This window comes from Trichogramma pretiosum, unplaced genomic scaffold (genome assembly GCF_000599845.2).
Source record: "Trichogramma pretiosum strain Unisexual culture from Peru unplaced genomic scaffold, Tpre_2.0 scaffold110, whole genome shotgun sequence".
In the NCBI taxonomy this organism is placed as follows: domain Eukaryota; kingdom Metazoa; phylum Arthropoda; class Insecta; order Hymenoptera; family Trichogrammatidae; genus Trichogramma; species Trichogramma pretiosum.
The window spans coordinates 276-22666 of NW_019640835.1; the positions used below are offsets into that span (position 1 = coordinate 276).

Sequence of the window (22391 nt, forward strand, 5' to 3'; positions counted from 1 at the left end):
GCGAAAACGCATACACACAGGCTCTTCTATACGTGCTTGTGTGTATACAAACACGAGAGTCGCATATACACACACGTAAGAGCACTGCTGCAAACATATAGAGGCACAAGGCGAGCAGCAGCAGTCAGCCAGCCAGGCAGTATACTGACAGGCAAAGGCACGTGACAGCTACCGCGCTGGCGCTCTTCACTGAGTGTGTATAGCAGTCGAGGCAGTCAGCCAGCCAGCCAGCCAGCGATATATACACGACGGCTCGAAAGCGACGAGCGGGGATCCGCGAGCGAGCTACTGCTGCTGCTGCTGCCTTGAGAGACCAAGCGCGCTGCTCGGCTCGAGCTTTGCCATCGACAACTACTCGCTCAGTGCGATACCACCGCCTTCCGAGCACGCATCGGACCAACCGACAGGAGTGAGCGCCGCCGCCCCGCACACCTCTCTGCTCGCATACGACGTGTGTCGCGCTTTTGTGTGTACACATTTTATGCAAAAACTTGCACTGCGCTCTCGCAGTCGGCGCGCACCAGTCGGACGCGGACGATATTTTCGAATATCATTGTTACGACATATTGCGATCGAATCGTTATATAGTTTTTTGCCTGCGATAAAATATATTTCGTTCGCGGTGAAACACGACTTTTGCCCAGCTGATTTTCCATTGATTTTCATATATCTGCAAAATACGGATACTCGAAAGTGTGTGAAGTGTGAAGGTGCTCGTGCAAAAGAAACCCTGTGTTTATATCATGTATTTTGTGCTAGATGGATGAATCGAAGTGATCGGGATACAAGAGCGAACTGTTCTTTGATTGGGTGAATTTTCGAATTCGCAGAGAGAACAGCACTGCAGGCGTGCAAAAAAGGAATTGCGAAAAAATAAAAAGCAAAACAAAAAACCAAGTCTCGAAGCAGCTCGGGCATTAGCTCGTGCGAATGGGGGAGACTCGATAGGATAGGGCCTGCTGATGCCCCCTCTTTCTGCACGCTCAACTCTCTCGTGTGGCCTCTCTCGCCTTTCAGCAATTGCCTATATTCTCTCCTCGAATTTTTTCACGAGGTCGAATAAGCGAGACGAGGTTTTATAAGCCCTACGAAGCACGTGGGCTCCACTAAGCTTCATTCGGAGGCAATTATCGGCTTGTTATAAAAAAAAAAAAATAAATAAATAAAATAAACTGTCATTGAAACAGAAACTTTTTGTTCGTACACGAGTGCGCGAGGAGATGCTCTTAGCCGCATTAACAGCGCGACGAATCTAAATCCGCCAAGATGACATTACTGCTGATATAGCAGCCGAAGTTCAGCCTCTAGTCCGTGTAGTGACTGCATTTGTGTGTACCGTGCGCAACGTTGAAGCTTTTCAACGGATTGCAAGTGACTCGCCACAATTGAAGACTACCTAAGAACCACGAGAACCATGAGTTCTTATCAGTTCGTCAACTCGCTGGCCTCGTGCTACGCCTCGGCTCAAGCCCAGGCGCAAGCACAGCAGCAACAGCAGCAGCAGCAGCAGGGAGTTCCGCGAGCCACGGCCAACTCGCCGGGTGAGCCCTTGCAAGCTGCCTCGCCGACGAGCGCGGACTACTACAACCCGAACCCGGCCGCGGCGGGCTACCCGACCCCGTGCTACTCGCCGCAGCAGCACTACCCCCAGCACCCGTACGCGACCCCGGCCTCGGCGGGCATGCAGCACACGGCCCCGACCGGTATGATCGATTACACACAGCTCCAGCCGCAGCCGAGGCTCACTGCGACCGCGACGTCCCAGCAGCAGCACGCGGCGGCCATGCAGCACCAGCAGAGCCAGCAACACCATCAACACCTCCAACAGCAGCAGCAGCAGCAGCAGCTTCACGCAGACCCGACGAGTCCTCTGTTGCAGGCCGCTGCTGTGGCGGCCGCCGCTGCCTCGGGCTGCAAGTACAGCGTCGACACGCCCTCGTCGACGAACGTCTCGTCGCCGCAGGACCTGTCGACGTCGAACGCGAGGAACAGCCCGGCACCGGGCCTGGGAGCACCCGGAACGAGCAAGGCCGGCGCCAGCGGACAGATGAGCGCGGCCGTGGGCGGATCGTCGAGGTCCTCGGTCGCTGCCTCGGCCTCGTCGCCACCGAGTGGCAGCGGTCGAAGCGCCGAGGCTGGTAGCACACTCACAACGGCTTCGTCGGCCTCGTCACCGGCCTCCTCGACCAGCAGTACCAGCAGTACGGGCAACAACTCGTCGAATCAAGGAAAGGGCTCCGGGACTCAGACACAAATTTATCCCTGGATGAAGAGGGTTCACATTGGACAAAGTACGTGTGCACTCGTCATTATAATTAATTATTTCAATCGATATATCTTTAACATTACTATTTAATGGCTTAAATACTGATTGGTTTGGTGTTGTGCGCATTAACCCTCAGCTGATCTGGAATTTAGCACGGGTCAAAGTCCTACTATATCCACTTTTACTCTAAAACTTTTTCAAATATTAATAACACAAGTTTCTTGGCTGTAAAACGTAAATGTTATGTCTTGACTCCAAGTTTAAATCTTAAAAAATAAATAAATCTAAATTGAATTGTCAGAATTGAATATTATTGGTTATACCTCGTAGCCCGCATAGTATACTCGACTTCTTTTAGTCACCAACATTGATATTACAATATCCTATCATTGCTTTACACAAATTCAAGTTCAATATGTAAGTAATAAAATTCTAATTTTCACCCGTATCGCGAACATGACTAATTTGTAATCGTGCGGCGACGGCAACAGCAGCTAGTCGATCTTAGAAGATTCATTCGATTCACAGCGACTTAGAGCTTAAGTGTAAGCAAACCTCTCAATGTTGATGTATTTAAAAACCATCCACTAATCTATGTTATTTGCAGATAGACCTGTAGACATCAATCTTTTTTCTCGCTGATTTATTTATCTCGCGCGAATTCTTTCGAGCTTTTTAACCTCGTCCATTTTCCGAAAACACATCGGATGTTCACATTCTCCGCGAGAAAAGAAGCACGCGCATTGGCCAAGAACATTGGCGAATTTTGTTTAAACATCGTTCGGATATTTTTTCGTAATTTTACTCTGCAAACACGGCACGCGGACTCGAGCCCCGAACGCTGCACGCGCGGCGTCAGATCAAAACGTTTTTCGCGGATAAAACAAAAATATAAATATACATGTATTATAATCTGTCTTTGCTCCCGAAAAACATGTGCGACTTCCTTTGCTTTGTCAGGCCCGCAAGCGCAAAGAGTTTGTGTTAGTGTGTGCTCGACGAATTTTTTTGTTTTTCATTTTTATTTTATACACATTCGTGGTCTGTTTCGCGAGACTCTTTGCTTGCCGTGAATTTGTTCCATTAAAAAAACTGCGTGGTGCATGGGCGGTGCGTATATTATACATGTTTTAGATATACAGATTCTTTAATGGGCCCTTTACTCGCGTTAATCAAAGCTTCACCTTGTTTTTTTCCCCTCAATCGGTGGGAAGAGACATTGCAACTTCATGTGTGTCCTTTGAGCATGGCCGGTATGGGTGCCTAAGAATATCTCAGAGTTTTTAATTTATTGCCGTGATAGAAGATGTTTGTAATCGTTTGTTTGTAAAGATCTATTTATAATTCTATTTGTATATTTTTACGAGTAAATTTACTAAAAAAGAAGAATGAAAATCTTACTGATCAAAAAACTAAAATCAGACCCCGAATAATAAGATTTTTTCTAAGCTGCATAAATCTGTCAGTTACCGTCGCTTCGAATCATCTATGTAAGATAATCATGAAAAATGACGAATTTTTCTTTTAGTTCAATGAATGTTCAAGAAATAATAGTTATTGACGAATTAAATCATAAAACTGATAAAATTCTTCATTTTAAATTACAATATTTAATGTTATCATTGATTATGTAATGAACTATTGAAATAGAACATCAGTATTGATCAAATTGTGTATCTTTTCATTAAATGATTATTTTGAATGAATCAAGATATTAAATTTATTGAAATTTAATTCACGCATTTATGTCGATGAATCAAAGAAATTAGCATTTTAATTGATACTGATAACATTACCTGCTGATAATGATATAACATTTAACCCTTGACATGATTTGGAGCAGGAAAAAATCGTTGAAATATGACTTGAACTGATTTTAAAATACTTACACAATAATGATTAATAACTGAAGTTATAATGATAGTATTTGAACCTTGCGTACGTCGCAAAAAGCACAACTATTGTTGCATGAAAATTTTCGTTGATGTAGACTACAGCTGAGCAACTAGAGTTTGTTACGATGAGAAAATCTCGAACAAAAAAGATACCATGTCAAGCGGACATAATAGCATAATAAAAAGAAATTAGACAAATTAGCGTAGAGCTCGAGAGAGTTAAACTCTAAATCGTTTGAAAAAACAACACTCGCTCGATCATCCGGTGCGCCTCTCTTCCCCGTATTTTCCCATAAGAGATGACCCGCGGAGGTGTCGATATGTGCGCGTGCTCGCCTAGGATCACAGCTCGCGCTGGCTCTTGATTTTGGATACATTCTTCCATTGAATAATGATAGACAATGGCCCGTTGTAAGGTAGGCTCATAAAAAAATCATCAATTATTGTTACCCTTGATGAGGCATTAGTACAGCTGTCATATTAGCGAGAGTTAGCTCTATATTACAATACGATTTCGAACAACCCATATGATCGTTGCTGCAACCCTTTGGAGCGACGCAGTTCCAAGAGAGAAAATAAGATTGAAAAAAAAAAAGAACAAACGAAGAAAACGAGAGTTATGCATGCGCGCTTGCAACGACGGTGGAAGTCTTTCGAAACCTCAGATATCCATCATTCTCTTTTGGGCATTCTCTGAATTCTTTCGATCATTGCGACGTCAGCGACGGCGGCGGCGGCGGCGGGCAGGCAAGCGGCCAAGCAGTCAGATCAGCAAGAGATCCACCTGCCCCCGCGGCTGCTGCTGCCGGGTTTCTTCTTCCACACTGCGCGCACCTACTTCTCATTCTCTTCTCTCTCGGCAGATAAGAGCAGCAGCTCATGTATATATGCTTCTTATAAACATACGCGATGCTCCTCTGCTTGCACGCATTAGTCGCCGCTTGATTTATACCGTATTCGCGCTGTGCGCACGTATGTTTATATGTGTGCGGCACTACACACACACACTCACACAAACGCATCTACGCATGTGATTCAGTCGGCAGAGAATTTGACGAAGAATTAATGGTATTATGATATCGTCGTATGTACGGCGAGCGCAATAAATCAGGCCGCACGCGGGCTCTGCAGCTCGTTTACGACGGGGGTCTCTTTTTCGTCCGACCTGCGAGTTTCTCGGGCCCAGCGTGACAAACCCCATTTCCGATCGTACGGAATGGGCTTCACGATACGATACAATATCGATATTTACTTAAATATCGGTATCGTATCGNCGTTCGCTTAATTTGCATCAAATGCCGCCCAGTGACATCGTCACAATACTCCTAAAACACAGTTGTATAGGACTCGAACTTTGTCGATCTCGCGCGAGGGGGTCTCTTTTTTTCTTCCAGCAACGATTCGCATTTTTGCGCGGCGCGGCTCGAGACTTTGAAAAATTGACTGCAGCTCGGTGCGACCGTACCCACTTGTAACGCGCGCGAGGTGTATATAAGACTTACATACAGGAGTAGCACAACTGCACATATATGTGTGTACGCGGCAGACACTGTATAAAGCACTGCAGCAGGTGCCACACGTACCTTCCAACTTAGTACGTGCAAATATATATACACCTTTATAATATACAGTCGTGGCGTGGATAAATTCAATACCCAATAGCCGTGATTTCGCCGTGCGATTCAGGCCATTGCGAATTCAAATGAGCCGCCGCCCGAGAGCCGAGGCTGTGCACCGGCTCGTATACGTGCATGTGTGTATATATGTAGTTTTCTCTCTGTCTTTCTCTTTCTCTTTTTCGTATCCATGTAATTGGAATGTGCACTTACTCGGTATACACGTATGCAGCGCGTGCGTGTGTATGCATGTGAGCGCGCGCCCGTGGCAGGTGATGGGGAAATCGCGATATGGGTCGAGAGAGTCGCTTTTCTGCGCTGCACAGTAGTATAGTAGTGCTAGTAGTAGAAGTAGTAGTAGTAGTAGAAGTAGTATTGCCACTGCAACTTATAGGTTTGATGCTATGCCACCGAGCGTAGAGCTGGTGCGCAATTTTTTTTCTCCTCTCTCTCTCTTTCTCTCTTTTCTATGCAAGGGATGCAGGGAATGAGACTTATAGGTTGGTAGGATGGTTGAAAGTAAGTCTGAACGCTCGTATTGCAGGATTATACGTCGATGCACATGCAACACGGAGCAGTTCTTCTGCTTTCGTTCGGGAATTTCATGCCAAAGGATTTCTCGAATCGTTGAAATAAACGTGTGCCGCGAGGAGGGATTACTGACTATTTCTTGGTTTTTTTTGTTGTTTCGTCGATCAGCCGGCGGCTCTCAAAAAATCTATAAGATACTTCGCGCAGATTGTACACGTATAATGAAATCGTACATTTGACGATTATGCATATTACGATATTTATTGTAAGCGGCCAATCTACTGCTGGATATTCCCAACGACTGTGTAGGAGCTAGGGCTTCACGATACGATACAATATCGATATTTACTTAAATATCGGTATCGTATCGAACTTTAAATTGTTGTATCGTATCGTATCGAAATCGACGATATTTTTTTTTAAATTTATTGTATTGTATATCGAAGTCGATACGATATCGATACGATAATCGATATTATATCGAGAAATATATAAGATTTAGGATTTGATTTATTTTTAGTAGTAAAAAAAAACAATTATTTTCAAATNAAAACTTTGCAACATGCTTCAAGTCTTAAAGAAATCTTTTCTGAATTTCTTATTTTTTTTAGCAATTTACGTATTTTATTGACAACGTTAGAAATGAACTTTTGTTTCGATTCAAAATCCTCTATTTCATAATCTGGTATATTGTTTAAGTCATCATCATCATCTACTTCTTCTTCTTTTTCTTCTTCTTCTTCTTCTTCTTCTTTGTCTGAACAATTTTCCCCATCACAACATTCAACTTCCATTAATTTTAGAATGTCTTGCACCGATAAATTAAGGACGTGGGCGAGGCATCGGAAGTGTTGATCATCTGGATCGAAATCAATTTTATCATTTTTTAAAATTTTGCTGAGTTCAGAAGTAAATTTAATATTAGCAGCAGCGTTGTCCATCGTAATGCCAGCTATTTTATCATGGATATTATAAAATTTAGCAATTTCATAAAAGGTGTGTGCAATATCTAAACCGGAATGTTTTCCTTTAGATGGACTAAAATCAATAGCAAACGAGTTTAAAGTCCAATTTTTGTCTATGTAATGAACAGTCACTCCATAGTACGATTTCCTGGTTTTTCCAGACCAGGCATCGATTGTGAATGCAAATTTAGATTTATTTTTTTCTAATAAATTTTTAACATTTTTTTGCATTTTCTCAAATTCCTCTTTGATCATAATATTTNAACGATACGATATCGATATTTTTATCGAATATCGTGAAGCCCTAGTACGGATCCTCCTCTGTAATCTGCAGAAAAATCCTAGATCGAGACTAATTATCTTTACTGGCTCTCGATGAGTAGAGTGCGCGTGCACATTAAATATCGGTACGTATTTAAAGGAAATATCGCGCGCATAAAAGTGCAGGAGTGCTGCCTGCTGTATCCGTGTCCGTATACCCACACACACACACGCGCGGCACAGACACACACATATATGCACACCTAGTCAGATAAAATCGTATGTAAAGAGGAAGCCGTGGGTAATTATAGAGTTCTCGCGCGCGCGGGCGATAGTATAATGCAGTCTCGAGGTTTCTGAAGTGCACTGCGCCAGCAGAGGCGGTATATATACGCGTTCGCGTGACTGCTATGAATTTTCTCGCGATAGAGAGAGAGAGAGAGAGAGAGAAAGAGAGACGACTATGCCACACATACACGTCGTTCATTGGTATATAATGTTTGATGGATGTTGTGCTATGTGTGCACGCGTGTTGCTCCGTATACCTGTATGTGCGGCTAATGATGTGACGATTATCATACTGCCCATAATATTGTATATTTTAATAAAGAAATTTACATTGTATACGAAGATAAAGTTTGACATGCGGTCTCGCGTGTCGTCGTAATTTTTTGTTATTTTATTCCGTCGTGCGTAAAGTGTTCTTAATGGACGAATTATGCAATACAAATAAAATTGATTATTTATCGATATTGTTACAAAACACTCAACGTTTCAATTTTTCAAAATAGCCGCTGTGTGTCGATGCATTTGTCACGATCGCGTGAAAAATTTATTGCAGATACAAAACGAATTAAAGATCAATTTTTTATCAAAAAAATTGTCCAAATAAATTTGGCTAATTGAAACGTGTTATTCTTTTAACGATTAGCGAGCTTTTCTGTAATTCTGAATCTCGGCCTGCGCTCGCTAAAATAAACAAACGGATAGCCTAGAGCTGCGCCACAACAATACGAGAATAGTTCATTCTTCGCGAGCTAGGGAGAGAGAGCCGAGAGAAAGACAGAGAGGGAGAGAGAGAAAGGAATTTTTCACGCGATTGTGATACTCTATTTATAGGGGGAGTGATGTATAGAGAACGAAGGCGTAAGAGAGTATCGCAGGTTCAGAGGCCACGAGCCAAGATTAGAAGCTTTTCAGATAAAAGCTGTCACTTGTACGCGCGTCTCTCAAACGTTACACTCAAGAAACGTGTACGCGCGCGCGAGAAGAAGAGGAAGATTCAATACTTGACCGACGGGCGTAAAAATATTATAATTTTCAATTTGAGCGATCTCGTGCCAATGCAAATCGCCGATCGTCGATCGCGTCGTTTGTTTGGAAAAGTCTGGCGATCGCGCGCCAGACGTTATTATATGCATCTTTTTGCTCGTCGACCGAGTTGAAGCGTTTATTGATTCGTTTATTTCGCAAGATCGCTATCTGGGCTAAGATTGCAAAATTGTGTATTGCCGTTTCCGTATAAAGTATAATGTAAAGTAGCTGGTCCGTCGAGTATGTAAATATTTGTCACTTGTATCCAAAAACTGTCCTTTTTTTTTTGCTCCGATAGACAAATCTTTTTTGGAAATTTTACTTTTATAAGTGATTGCTTTTTAAACGATATCGATCATATCTGTGCTCCTTCGAGTCTTTTAGTCTATCAATTCATAGTTTCTTTTACTTGTACGTGCGTATAATCTGGCTTAAGCTCCATTGATTCACGCATGGTTTGATAAATAAATTCAATGTATCACATTTTTTTCGTTCTCTCTCGTCTCTCTCAAGTCGAGAGTATCAAATATCACGATGATAGCGACTAGAGTTATCCCATTTAAAGCTGACGCAACTGTCGCCAACGTCTTAAACGCGGGGCGCCGTCTTTGCTCGCAAACTATTTACCTTCGTTTAAAAATATGAAAATCAGGCATCATCGGCGAAACGCCATAGCGGAGTATAAATAAAATTGACTCTCAAAATCCGGGCAATTTATAATTTATTTGCAAAGCGGTAAACGCGCGTCATTACCGTGCAGCGAGTGCGCTATCGCTCGATTATCGCGGAGCCCTGCAGAGAAGGGTAATTTTCGCAGAAGCGCAACGCACCTTTCTTCGCATCCTTCGAGCAGCGTGTACTTTAATGCATAATATATACACGAATTTTTTGCGGCAGAAAATTATTCGGCCTTTAGCAAAAAAAGGGCCAATACCCCGAAAGCGAGAAAGGACATAATTTCGTAATTATTCGGGTAAAGAGTGACGAAGGCCTGTGCTGGCTCGCGCGACCAAATTAAATAGGGACTTGTTTCTATATACGTGAGCATGTGTGTGTGTATATACTGAAAAACATGTATACACATAAAAGGACTACGCAGAGGTCGATTTTGCAAAAGAGGCAGGCTCCTAAAGTGGCCCACAAAAGTAGGAGGAGCTGTATACACACATACACGGCTACGCGCATACACGCAGGCTGCTTATACACGTGCACACAAACACAAGTTCGATAAGGCACTCGTGTGCATATACATACATGCACGCAGAAGGAAGCGTAATTATACAGACCGATCGTTTCGCCATAAATAAAAGCTCTCTCTTTCTCTCTCTCATTCTCCTTCTCGCTTCACGAGAGTCACGAAAGCCTCTCTCGCTCGCTCGCAAGTGGCTCGGCATACACGTATAGGTTGCATGCATGAGCTGCTCGCGGAGCCAACTCCGCACGTATGTATGTGTATCCACTCTGCATATGTATATATACGTGAGACACCCCAAGGGTTATTTCTTCCCCACTCCTTTTTGCAGCCTATACACACGCGTCCTTTTTACGTATTCCCAAGGCGAAGTTTTTCGAGCGCGCCGCGCGACTCTACGCGTCGAACAGTTTCGCTCTGTATACATATAGCTATAGATCAGACAGGAAAATAGCTCGCAATGTGCGCAGACTGCGACCTTAGAACTCCTTCGACCGCCGCGGCGACACATATGTCGCGGGATATAACGTCGATGCGCGCAGCGACGCGACAAACGGAAGCGATTGTGGCCTAGTGTTGCGTAAAGCTGCAAGTGTTTCGAGGCATTTTTCCAAGATGTAATCGAACTTGTAGCGTGCGACTTCTGGTCTTGCTCAACGTTTTCGAAAAATGTATACGTGAATCGCGTCAAAGTGTCATTTTTTTTTTTGATCGATTAAAATTTTCAAGATGCCAACTCTTATATATGTAGGCTATCTAATACTCGATCGGCCGATCAGCTTTCCCATTCTATTTTCTACTCCGATGGCCTAGTCCGTCATAGTCGCTCGAGGATATACTTGGCACATTAGTATAATCGCATTATCATTTATTCTTAATCATAGAAATGCATTGTATATAAGCGCCGTTCAGCAATAAACAATGCTGCAAACACAAACATACACAGACGGATAGCACGTAAATCCGCCTCGCCTACATTTATTCAACTCGCGCGCGAATACACGAGCTCGCATTCAGAGCCGCGAGTCGGAGATTTTTCTCTCGCTCTTAAGCTCCATCGACTTGTAAATGCCTCTATTATATATCGGCGTCATGTAGCGGTGGCAGCAGCAGCAGAAAAAACTTACATTGTGTGTGCTGTGTGTCGCAAACTGACGCGAGAAAAGAGGTAGGACGAGGTCAGAAGCTCGACTCGCGTACTATACTCGCGCCCAGACTGCGCATATATGCACGATCGCGGCGTGCGCGCGAGAGAACGAGCAGCGTTATATATATAGCCGAGTGCGAAAGAAACTGGTTTTCCACGCACACAGCAGCAGCTTAAAGCGGCAGTCGCTCGCTCGCCACCGCACACACGCATTTATATATACGCGGACGGACGCGTGCATGCGTATATAAGACGCACGATGTTAAGGTTTTTATCGCCGTAATTCCGTTTAGCTTCGCGCTTGATAGAAATCGCCGCGCGTCACGCCGGCCTCTCTCTCTCTCTCTTTCGCGACTAGCTCCTGCGCGCACCACACAGTGCAGCCAGCTAATTGTTTGTCAGACGACGACTTTATCTCCGCACGGTGCAGTGATGCGCCATTCGCTATGCAGCGATCTGCTTTTTATCCGTATAAGCTCTCGAGTTTGGATGATCGTATTGGGTGTCGTTGTTTTCTTTTCTTTTTTTTTTCGTAAATTCGTAAATTATTTTGTCGTACGATGCGAGCTTGGCTCGTACAGCTAACTGCCGGGGAGATTTATGATCTTTCGCGATGGATTTATGATGGTTTTCTCCGGGGGTAATAGTTGTCGTTGACTTTGTTAATGGATGTAAATACGCGTGTAAATAATGAAATTAGCGCGCGACGATATTAACACTCGCACGAGGTGAGGTCGCGCTCGTTAAACATTTTTAAAAGCCCCCGATTGATTTTGAAATTAGCGGGGTAATTTATAACGAGATCGACAAAGAATTTTCGTACCCGCTCGCACAAGAATCACTCTAGCCATTAAATCATTTGGTGATGGGTGTATATATGCGCGTTGCTCGCTTGTATCCGAGGAGGAGATGATTCATTTCTCTCTCTCTCTCTCGCATTTACATGTACAAACCACACACAGCAGCCACTTATCAGGTGAAGCGACGAGAAAAAAATAGCACCATCGGAATCAGCTATTGCGCATCATTCATACGTCGGACATAATTCAAGTTATATTTATTAGGTTCGAAAGTGGCATTTTCTGCAGAAAAAACGAGAAAAGAAAAGGAATAAAACGAGTCGAGGAAAAGAACACCTACGAGCAAAGGACGCGGCGCGAGCACGTATATACATGTATGCGAGGTGCGTTTGATAAATATCTTTGATCCTAATAAATCTTATAAATTATATTTAAAAAACGATATAACATTATATGAGCATAGCATTCGTATAATGCGAATTCGTTCGTAATAAATCAGTTGGCCTGGTGCGCGCAAGCATCAAGTCCGCATTTGCATTTAGAAAGGGTCAATTCGCACAAGCAGTAAGCGCGCAATAGCACTTGTAATCTTATCGGTATTCGTTAACAGATCGCCGGCAGAAGAAGCAGCAGCGGCTTTAAACTTCTCTCTCTCTCTGGGTCAACGTGCTTTTCATGGTGTTTATTTCACACGACGAAATTTTTCGATTCTCTCGGAGTAAGCAACCGTTACAACAGGTGTTCCGCAACTTACGTCTCGGATGACTCCTGGTCGCGCGCCTCTTCCACCCATATCGCAGTATATTCGCAGCTCGTGCGTGTGTGTGCGTATATTACACGCATCCACTTCATAAGCGACTCGTTTTGATAGCTATAAATCCTCATTCCGCTCGGGCTCGCCGCAGGTTCACGTGAAAATATATAAATAAAATACACCACGAAGTACTCGCAGTCGTGTGTGTGTGTGTGTGTGTGTGTGTGTGTGTGCATTTCAACTCGACTATACGAATTGTATATATATGGATACATAGATATAGGTATGGATACGTTAGGTTGCAGAATCGGCAGTGTATACGCATATACTAGCAGCCTGTTGCTATTCCTCGCTCGCGCGACTGTACGATTCGCTCCCTTCCCGCCACGATACCGCCACGTATTACGCCCTCCTCGTATAGCGCAGTAGTGGTGGCGGCGACGCCGGTGCAGCGCAGCACGCCACAACACAGAGAGAGCTAGCGTAGGGAGGTAAATTTACGACACCACTTGGCGCGAGACTGAGAATATCGGCCGCCCGTGTGAAACAATCGCTATATTGCCAATCGTCCGTCTATATGCTCGTGTACACGAGTCTATATGCGCACGAGAGCGCCACTTGATTTCTCCCGGCTTCTTCCCGGCTCGTTACTCTTTTCATTCTCCTTTTTATCGAAGGAATATTATTGACATGTTCTCTTCGATACTCGCCACGCTTGGAATTTTGGGCCATTGTAAAATGCTTAAAGAGGGTATTTTATTGCGGTGTAAGGATGGCACTTTGCACTAAAAAAATCAAAGCTTGCTTTGAATGATGAATTACAGTATAGTATGTACTACCTCTGCACACAGTATAAGTTGAAACCTTTGTGCATGCTTGTAATGCGTTCCCTAAATAACAACCCTATCTCTAAACTTCCCAACTCGAATGATTAACGGCATTTCTTTGAAATCATTGAATCGAAAAAATCCATTAAACCATATAATTTTTCAACAAACATTCAAAAGTGATCTTTCAATTTTTCCAAAATATCGTATAAGAATATTTCATAAATCATTTTTAAATCATTTTTGCAAACCATTTTTTACCATCGAAATTTTTACTGTCAAAGTTAACTTGCAATAATAAAAAAATACACGTGTTACGCAATGTAAGGCATAATGTAGGGAAATGAGAATCACTTGATCCCGCGTGATTTATTCGTGGGTCAGAGCATAGCAGAGCAGTCGATGCCTTGTGCGTGTGCGTGAAACGAGGTGCAGAGAAGAGAAACAATACAATCGCCGGATGCTGATCACAGTCCGACAACAACGACCACTCGCCGATCTTTTTTTTTATCGAGTGATTTTTTGTGTATTTTATAAAAACTACGTGACATGTCTCTCGATATCTATTTGCTGCTTCGTCGTACAGCTATATAATACACGTACATTACATATTGCGTTTTTGTGCTGATTTTGAGCCAGTGATATTTCATTTATGTTCGTGAGTTTGAGACAACCCGATGAAGAATTTCTATCCTTTTCGACGTCTCCGCGCGCGTACATTATATATATGATACAAACGTAAGGAAGATAAAAAGAGGCAGAACGGGCGGCGTTAAGGGATTTTTATACATCCAGCACTCGCGAAGGTATAATACCGTAGGGAATCGCACTGAGGAAACTGGGTGACTTTGCTCAACCGCTGCTTGTTTTTCTTCCTGCAAAAGTAACTTATTTGTACGGCAAAGGATGAAAAGCCGCCAGGCTCCCAGCGTAACGCGTGGATCAGCTGCTTCGTCTTCTTTTAGCTGCAAATATTTCCCTTGAAAATTATGATTGCGTTTTTTTGTGCAAGCACCTGATGTTTCTATAAAAACCGACGACCACGTGTTTTACAGCTACATTATTTATTTGAAATTAGTCGTCACGCTTTCCCAATGCCGAAATTCTCAGCGCTTCGTAACGTGATTCTTAACATCGTAAAGAATTTCATTCATAATTTCATTCATAATTTGATAGAAAATGATGTTTCACGCAACGTGGTGGTTTTATCTAGGTTTACCTCGATACCACACTGTCTCCTTAATTTTTAAGATTCACACGCACGCCTACGAGATCAAATTATGCGGTTTCCTAGTGTCCACTTGTGTGGATACTTTGAATATCCACCACAAATCATAATTTTCGAGGCAAATATTTGAGGATGTGTCATATGAATCTTACGGATGTGCGTCTTTTATATATAAAAAAAATTATTCAAATATTAATTTATTCCGATCAGATACTGCGTGTACTTATTAGGTACTAATCGCGTGTTATTTTATATTAAGTCCGTATAGTCCAGTTGGTGTAAAACCGATGATGACTCGAGCTCAGTGAAAGCCAGCTGCTGCTACTATATGTGGCTTATTAAAAGGAAATTTTCCTCAAATATGAATATGAAACTATATTAATATATGCAACTTTCTGATTAGCGCTAGTTATACTCGATGTACGCGTGTCCGAAGTAATTCCCGCGTACGTTCGAGTTGCAGAAAAAGATTTTTTTAATTTTCATCAGATATCACATTTGATAAAAAAGACTTTTCAGACAATTTAAACACGTACAAGTTCCAAGCCCTCAAACTTTATCAATACTTAAACTAACTCCGTGGTGAACTCCTTGAAACTTTCCCATCTATTAAATGTAAGGTATATACAGAGAAAAAAACACGCGCAGAGATAACCCAATAAAATTCAGCCCGTTGGGGATCACGCGAACTTTTTTGCACCCCTCGTGCGAGTCGAAACGTTCGAATCAATTCTTTCACCTAAAGAAAAGCCTACGAGGCTCATAGCCCGAAGCCGCTATTAGTACATAAGAATTGCCACATATTATATATTTATTGCAATGGATCGCGTGTAGCTTACACATGTATGTAGTCGTGGTTTCGCGCCCGCAACTCCGAACCACGCCATGCGCAGCACAAAGCGAGTGCGCATATTAAAAAGATATTAAGTTCGTTAAATCGATCGTGCGAACGAAAGATCGAGAAACTTCAAAGTGGGAATTTTCGTTTTTGCGTTTGATAGCTCCAGTCGAGCGGATATGTATAAATAAATCAATATACAAATGTACATTGGGTATAACCCGTTAAAATTTTCAGTTGTATCGAGTGCGCGACCGTAAACACAATAGATAACTAACCGAGATCGGCTTAATAATGCTGCCTATGCTCCGTGGCGATCGGAGCTGCATATAAAGAAGTAGATGAACTCATGCACGAGCCACATATACGCGCGTAAGATGATGCGTGATTTATTGCGCTTTATTGGCTCCGAAGACCACAGTAGAGCTCGAGAGTTGGTGATTTTTTTTATACTCTCGTCGTGGCCGAAGTCGAAGACTCCGCGCGCGAGATGACGACCACTTATGATATGTGTGTCGCTGATGTTTTGAAATTTATTCGAGATAAATGTATGTGATTGTGTGTATACTCGTAGCTAAGAAACTTTACACCAGGCCAATTTTATTATTTGCACGAACTTTTTGATAGAGTCGAAAAAGTTTTTTCCTCGTGGTTATCAGAAAGCGATACGAACGCCACACGTACGCCAAATCAAAGTATTTCGAGTGAAAAGTAGCTCACATTAGAATCGCATCGTCCTATCGCTAAATAAATGCAAAATCGGATCGATGCAACACGACCGCATTCATGATACAAGCGAGCAAAACAAGAAAAAGAAGGAGAAGGAGAAAGATATAGAGGGAAAAATGCGTCCGCGACCGAGCCGCACGACGAACGAAAGAAGAAAGAAAGATCGCAGCTGACTGGGCATTGTTACCGCTAAAAATCATTAATTTCCCTTCTCTTGATCAAACACACGCACGAGTAGCAAATGCGAGCACGCTTAGCATCAGCCACGGTGCAAAAATAAATACGATTTAAGTCGCTTTTATCGATGTTATCTGTGCGACATTGGGGTGTGTGTAGCGTGTGCCTATATATATGTGGACGCGCATCTAAGTTTAATGCAGGAGGCGGACGTTGTCCCAAAATGATGTTGTTGATGATCGTATGCCAGCAAAGACTGAGAAAGAGCAACAGCTGTTTCTTCGCTTTGTGCGGCAGGCGGCTACGCGACCTTTGCGACTGCTATTATGGCTTCGCTGCTGCTGCTACAGCGCTGCACGTGTTTAGACTATTACGAAATGCGAAATATTCGAGCGTTGCTTGTAAAGAGCTCTTGGCGTCGAGCTCTCTCTGCATCAACGCCGGTTATTACTAGTGCTTTACTTTTAGTAATTGATTGCAAAGCCATCTTTTGCCAATAAACAAGCCAGGGGTAATTAATAATACGCTCGATTTGCACCGAGCTCGTATTCTCGCGAAATCGCGATCGTGTCGCGCCGCGCGCAGCAAGTGGTACACTTGCGATTCTCTCTCTACCGCACACACTTTCACGAAGCTCATAATAATCACGATTTTCTCTTGAGACGGAGAGAGAGACAAGCCGAGCGAGGAGGAGGAACAGGAGGAGAGAAGGAAAGAGAGTAGCATAACAGCAAAACGTTACATAGAACATGTATACACCACTCGCCGGTCGATGCGCTCGCCGAATATACCTATAAATTTATGTATGTATCCTCTCATGACGGCGCGCGGAGAGCGAGTGCATAAGTAAATGTGCATTCAAAAGATCGTCTCTGTCTCTCGGGCGAACCGTCACTGAGCTCCAGAGCTGAGCCGAGCTGAGCAGAGAGAGAGAGAGAGAGAGAGCCAAGAAGCGCACACCGCGAGTCGAGTGATGGATGGAGACATGCAAGAGACGTCTTATACCCCCCTTCGACCAAGAGATATACCCGACGTTCTCTTTTTCTTCCCTACGTGGCGAGCGCAGCAGCAGCAGCACAGACTCTCTGTCTCTCTCTCTCTTACTCTCTCTCATTCTCTCAATGTCTATACGTATCGGTATATATACATGCCTATTATTGTTGTTTCGCGATGCGCGCAGCGATGATTTTTTTCTGCTGCATTCGGAAACTAGGTGCCCTTCCCGTTCGTCCGTCACTTCTTGCTCGAAACACGACGAGCGTGCGCGCGCTTGTTGCTGCCACCGATGCATTTTTTCCTCCTGCCATGTACACTCGGTTACATTGCCCATGTACAGAGTGGTATAAAACAAATACATTCATTATGACTCATCCGTGAAGATGATAACGATGTATTAATAGAGTACAAGTTTCGAACCCAAGTTGACCTCGTAAAAAATTCAAATAATTCCGTTGACGGGCCCTATCGTTCGCGATACCGTACAAACATGCACGTGTATACTCTCGTGTCAAGATAATCGTGCAAAAGATTGGAAAAAAGCTCGTGATCTTCTTAGAAGCTAATTGCACTGCAGATTATACTCACGAGGCGAAAGAATATATTGTTATCGCGCATCGCTTGGTCAAACTCCTGTAATTTGAGGGATAATTGCAAAACCGCAGATCATTGATACTAACATTTCCATGAAAGCATCTCTCAAGTGCATCGCAAGTAAGGACTACTGTGAGACATGCGTATAAGCTTTCAGTCCGCTATATACAATTCACATATACAAGTATTCTTGTATATGATGCGCATCGAGCCTTGGCAGACAGTTATAAATAGTTTCGAAAAATTTTATAGCTTTTCAATTTCGAGAAAGTTAGCGCGGGATCGAAAGGAGGCGGACAGAAAGGCAATACACGAATACTTCCTCTTTCTCCTTCAGTCTCTTTGTAGCGACGAGAAGATGAGCTTTTGTGCCGCGCGCGTATTACCGAAAACGCGTCAGTGGAGCGTCGGTGTGAACCCAATGGCGCTAGAATCATTTGTTATCCTTGGCACGTGGGTGGGTGGGTTATACGCGCCCGAGAGCTGGGCAGCTTTCACTTTTGCATACTCCGAGCGCAGCATCTATAGCTATACGCAAGCAGCTACGGAGAGACACACGGACAGACACTCGACGATGGCACCTCTCGAGCTCGAGGCACATACACGAACAAATGGATTTGTTTCGAGCAGAATTTAAACGCTCGGAAAGAAACAAGGAGAAGAGTGAGAGAGCTTAGGCATGTTTTTCCAATGGATTCAATTAATGCGCACTTTGTAAAGGCGCCTGCTCGCAGCTCCGCGTGTACCAACGCGCAATTGTGACTCGATGATGTTTCTTTTCAGCAGCCACTCGCGTCGGTGTATTTTCTTTGAGGAGCCTTTCGGCGCTTCGTAATAATTATGACAGTTACCAGACAGCGTGAACATTGCCGCTGATGAATCGCTTTTGAATGTTCTTTCAATTTTCCATTATCAGGCGCTCACGAGCTCCGAAAAACGTGTCAGGTGCCTAGGAAGAAATATTAATCTGCCTTGATGGTCGCAGGCAAATTTGGAGTCAAAGAGCCGCTGTGTAACGAGCGAGCGAACGAGCTCGTGTCTCTCGGCGCGGCGCAATCGCCAAAATAACCTTTCGCTGTTTGTACAACCCCAAATTAACGAGAGCGCGGCGCAGTCGAGTTTCAAAACAGGTGGATTATACAGAGGCACTACTGGGGTACACAAGAGATCTGGCGTTCTTAGCATATTCTCGTTAGCTCGCTGAAAATTTGAAAAGCAATTCGCAGATCGGAATGTCGACAGAATTCGCTGCGCTTTGGGTATTATGTAGGTTATAGCGAAGCAAAGACGACGACGACGATGATATTATAAGTCCAATGGTAGAGTAGAGTCCAAATCGGAAACAGCTGCAGAAGCTAGTCACGACACACAAATCAGTGCAAGAGAGCAAAAGAGCCTGAATGACGCAAAACACGCCTAGGTAAATTTAAATTGCCCATGGACTGCTGACTTGGTCGTCGTCGTCGACGACGTTGTAAGATTATAAACAGCAGCACTCACAGATACAAGTTCGTCCTTCGTCGATGTTTTACTTTTATGCACTACATTCACCAAGGCGGTCGGTGTGGGCTCGTAATAATTTCGAGGAAAATACGCTAGCCTTAGGTCGCTGCATTATTTTGGTGCACGGGAAGTCTCCAGTATAAGTGCACGACCACGCAAACACCTACCTGTCAAAGCTGCAACGTTCAAATGTGCTACAGCGGCTAAGTGTAGCTAGTAATTTTCGACTCGCTTGATTTATCTCCTTAGCAACTTATTGAATAGCTACATTGGACTTGCCGAGCGAATGACGAGCATTGCAAAATGAATCGAATCTTTGTTCAATCATATCTTGCCAAGTACTTTGCGAACTGTAACGCAGCTCTTGCCTATAAGTACATGTGCGTCGACGTACTATGGTTGCTCCCACAGGGACCTCTGGACTGTAGCCAGAAAGTCGCGCGTTCAGCAGCAGCAGCAGCAGCAGCAGCACGCAAAGAAACCATCGCGCTATTCACGCGCTTTGTATATTATAGCGTGCTTCGAAGAATACAGATGACGAGAACATCTTTTGTACGCCTCTCGCGACGTATTTTGTTAAATAAGGCAGATTTTTACAAATTATACAAAAGACGTTACACGTTTTGCTTTTCAAAAAGGATTCGTCCGCGAGCGTAAAAACATTTTTAATATTCAGGCTGCATCCGTGCGTATTTTTGACACGCAACACGGAGAGAAAAAACACGGATCGCGTCATTAATTGGCAACTGCTTGATTGCGGCAATAACAATTATCATACTAATCTTTGGTGCAATACCTAAATCTTGAAAACGAGTCTCAGATCAGTAGCTCATTCTCAATTGTGCAAGTGCATAAAACTGACCTAGTTGCTCTGCTCGGGGAGATCTAGATAAGGAGCTTCTCTTTCTTTTTGTGTCTCTTGAGCTGCACGAGCGCGCGTCGACCATAAGAGCCACAACGCCTTGCATCGGTCCTAAAAAGCCGAGCTTTGAACGCGGATCTAGTTGGTATTTACCGGGTATAGTTACCGCTTGGACAACGGGAAGTTCTATGTAACGAGCGCAAAGATCTCTCTCTCTCTCTCACTTTGACAGGTATCTTATAACAGAGCTATATAGCTGCCGAGTGAAGTCAGGTTCTCCTGGCCTTGTCCCCGCGTGACTTTTTCGGCCTTTATGTGAAGTCAAGCATGCATGCGCGTACGAGGATGCTTATGTATACAAACTTAAAAATCTCGACTCGTACGCGAAGTGTATATACCTGCGCTAATGTGAGACTAGACGTCGCGACTAGGTAACGATCGACTCATTTGATCGATCATTGGGTTATTAGCATCGATTAAGACTTTTCATGTAGATTAACGTTCTCACATTACTCCTGGCGCGCGTATCCGGCGTTGTGTAAAAAATTCGTACGTTTCATGAAAAAAAAAAAAAAAGATTTCCCTTTTTTCCTTATTTGTTCTTGTCCTGCTCGAGATTCGGTTCGGACGTACATTCGTACATGCGCGGGATATATTACATGTACGCCGCGCCGAGCGCCCAATTGATTATCGGTTCGTCCATGCGTGGATCCTTGATCACCGCGAATGAACTTATTAATATACATACGGCCGCAAGTACGTATACGTATGCTGTATGTGTATCGTACGTATGCAGGCGCGCACAGAAAACGAAACGGTGATTAATTGCTTTTTAATACAGAGACGTCGCGGACTCGTACATAAATATTTTGTATATGTTTTTTGCCCCGCTGGACGTACACTGGCTGTGCGCTATACCTCTAAGTACGCGTCATTCATAATTTCATCACGAGCTTCGAGAGCTGTACGAAAGACGAGAGACACGCCGCTATATGGGGCTTTATATCGCTGTAGACACTCGGGCGCGCACGCGGAATATGATGAATTATTTTTGAATATATTCTTTGCGAAAAAAATAACACCTCCGCTCTCTCGAGCGGATCGGAAGAGTACAATATCTATGACGACGTGTATACACGTGGAATATTATACGCGAGTTTGTATATTGGCGCATCGCAACATTAATCAATGGGTCAGTCGAACGTTAAGCGTCGTCATTACCGTCTAAGATGAAAAGAAGGAAAAAATATGAAATCAAGCTCCGATTCTCCTCTTTATGTAATCCACTTGATTCTTCGTCTATCAGCCAAGATATAATTGAAGCGTTTTTCACGCTGCTTGCAAAGATCGGGCCGTAGTTTTTTTCTTCTTCTTTTTTTTATCAGCCTGGACCCCGAGAGAGACAGAGAGATTAAAAACGTATCGCTTGGTCGCGCGCGCGTGTACATCATAATGCCGTACGGCAAAACTCGCGCAGAAGATCACGAGTCAGATGACAGGCTTTTTCGTAATCTATCAATGTAACGCACGCAGAAGCGGTGTTATAAGCACATAATGTAGTCGTATAGCAGTAGGCGCGCGGGCCAGCGTGGCCGCGAGAAGACGACACTCGCTGAAAATAGAAAAAGCTCGCTATGCGGCACGCGCATATACTCGCAGCAGCTTATACCGCTGAATATAGTGTTCGATAGATCCCAAAGAGTGGATAAGTGTGTATTATGAGCGCCTCGGGGCTGTCGTAATATATGTCGCGCGTAGACGATGACGGCGACGATGCGGCGACAAGTTGAAGAAAAACCAGAACTTCGCTGCTCGCGAAGTCCGATCGTCATCTAGCTGTTCAAGTGTATATTATAATCAGCCAGAGAAGATGATTAACATATTTCGTGCGTAAAT

The 22391-nt window shown here is 43.7% G+C and overlaps 1 protein-coding gene across 1 annotated transcript in view; it reads left to right on the forward strand.

Moving 5' to 3' along the window:
• The first annotated feature begins 259 nt into the window (after positions 1-259).
• Positions 260-22391, forward strand: part of LOC106649172 (homeotic protein Sex combs reduced) — a 30569-nt gene continuing 8437 nt past the window's right edge. Inside the window, exon 1 of the mRNA XM_014366451.1 lies at positions 260-2291. Within this exon, the coding sequence (XP_014221937.1) occupies positions 1415-2291 (877 nt within the window). The 5' untranslated portion in view covers positions 260-1414. The remainder of the gene's footprint in view (positions 2292-22391) is intronic.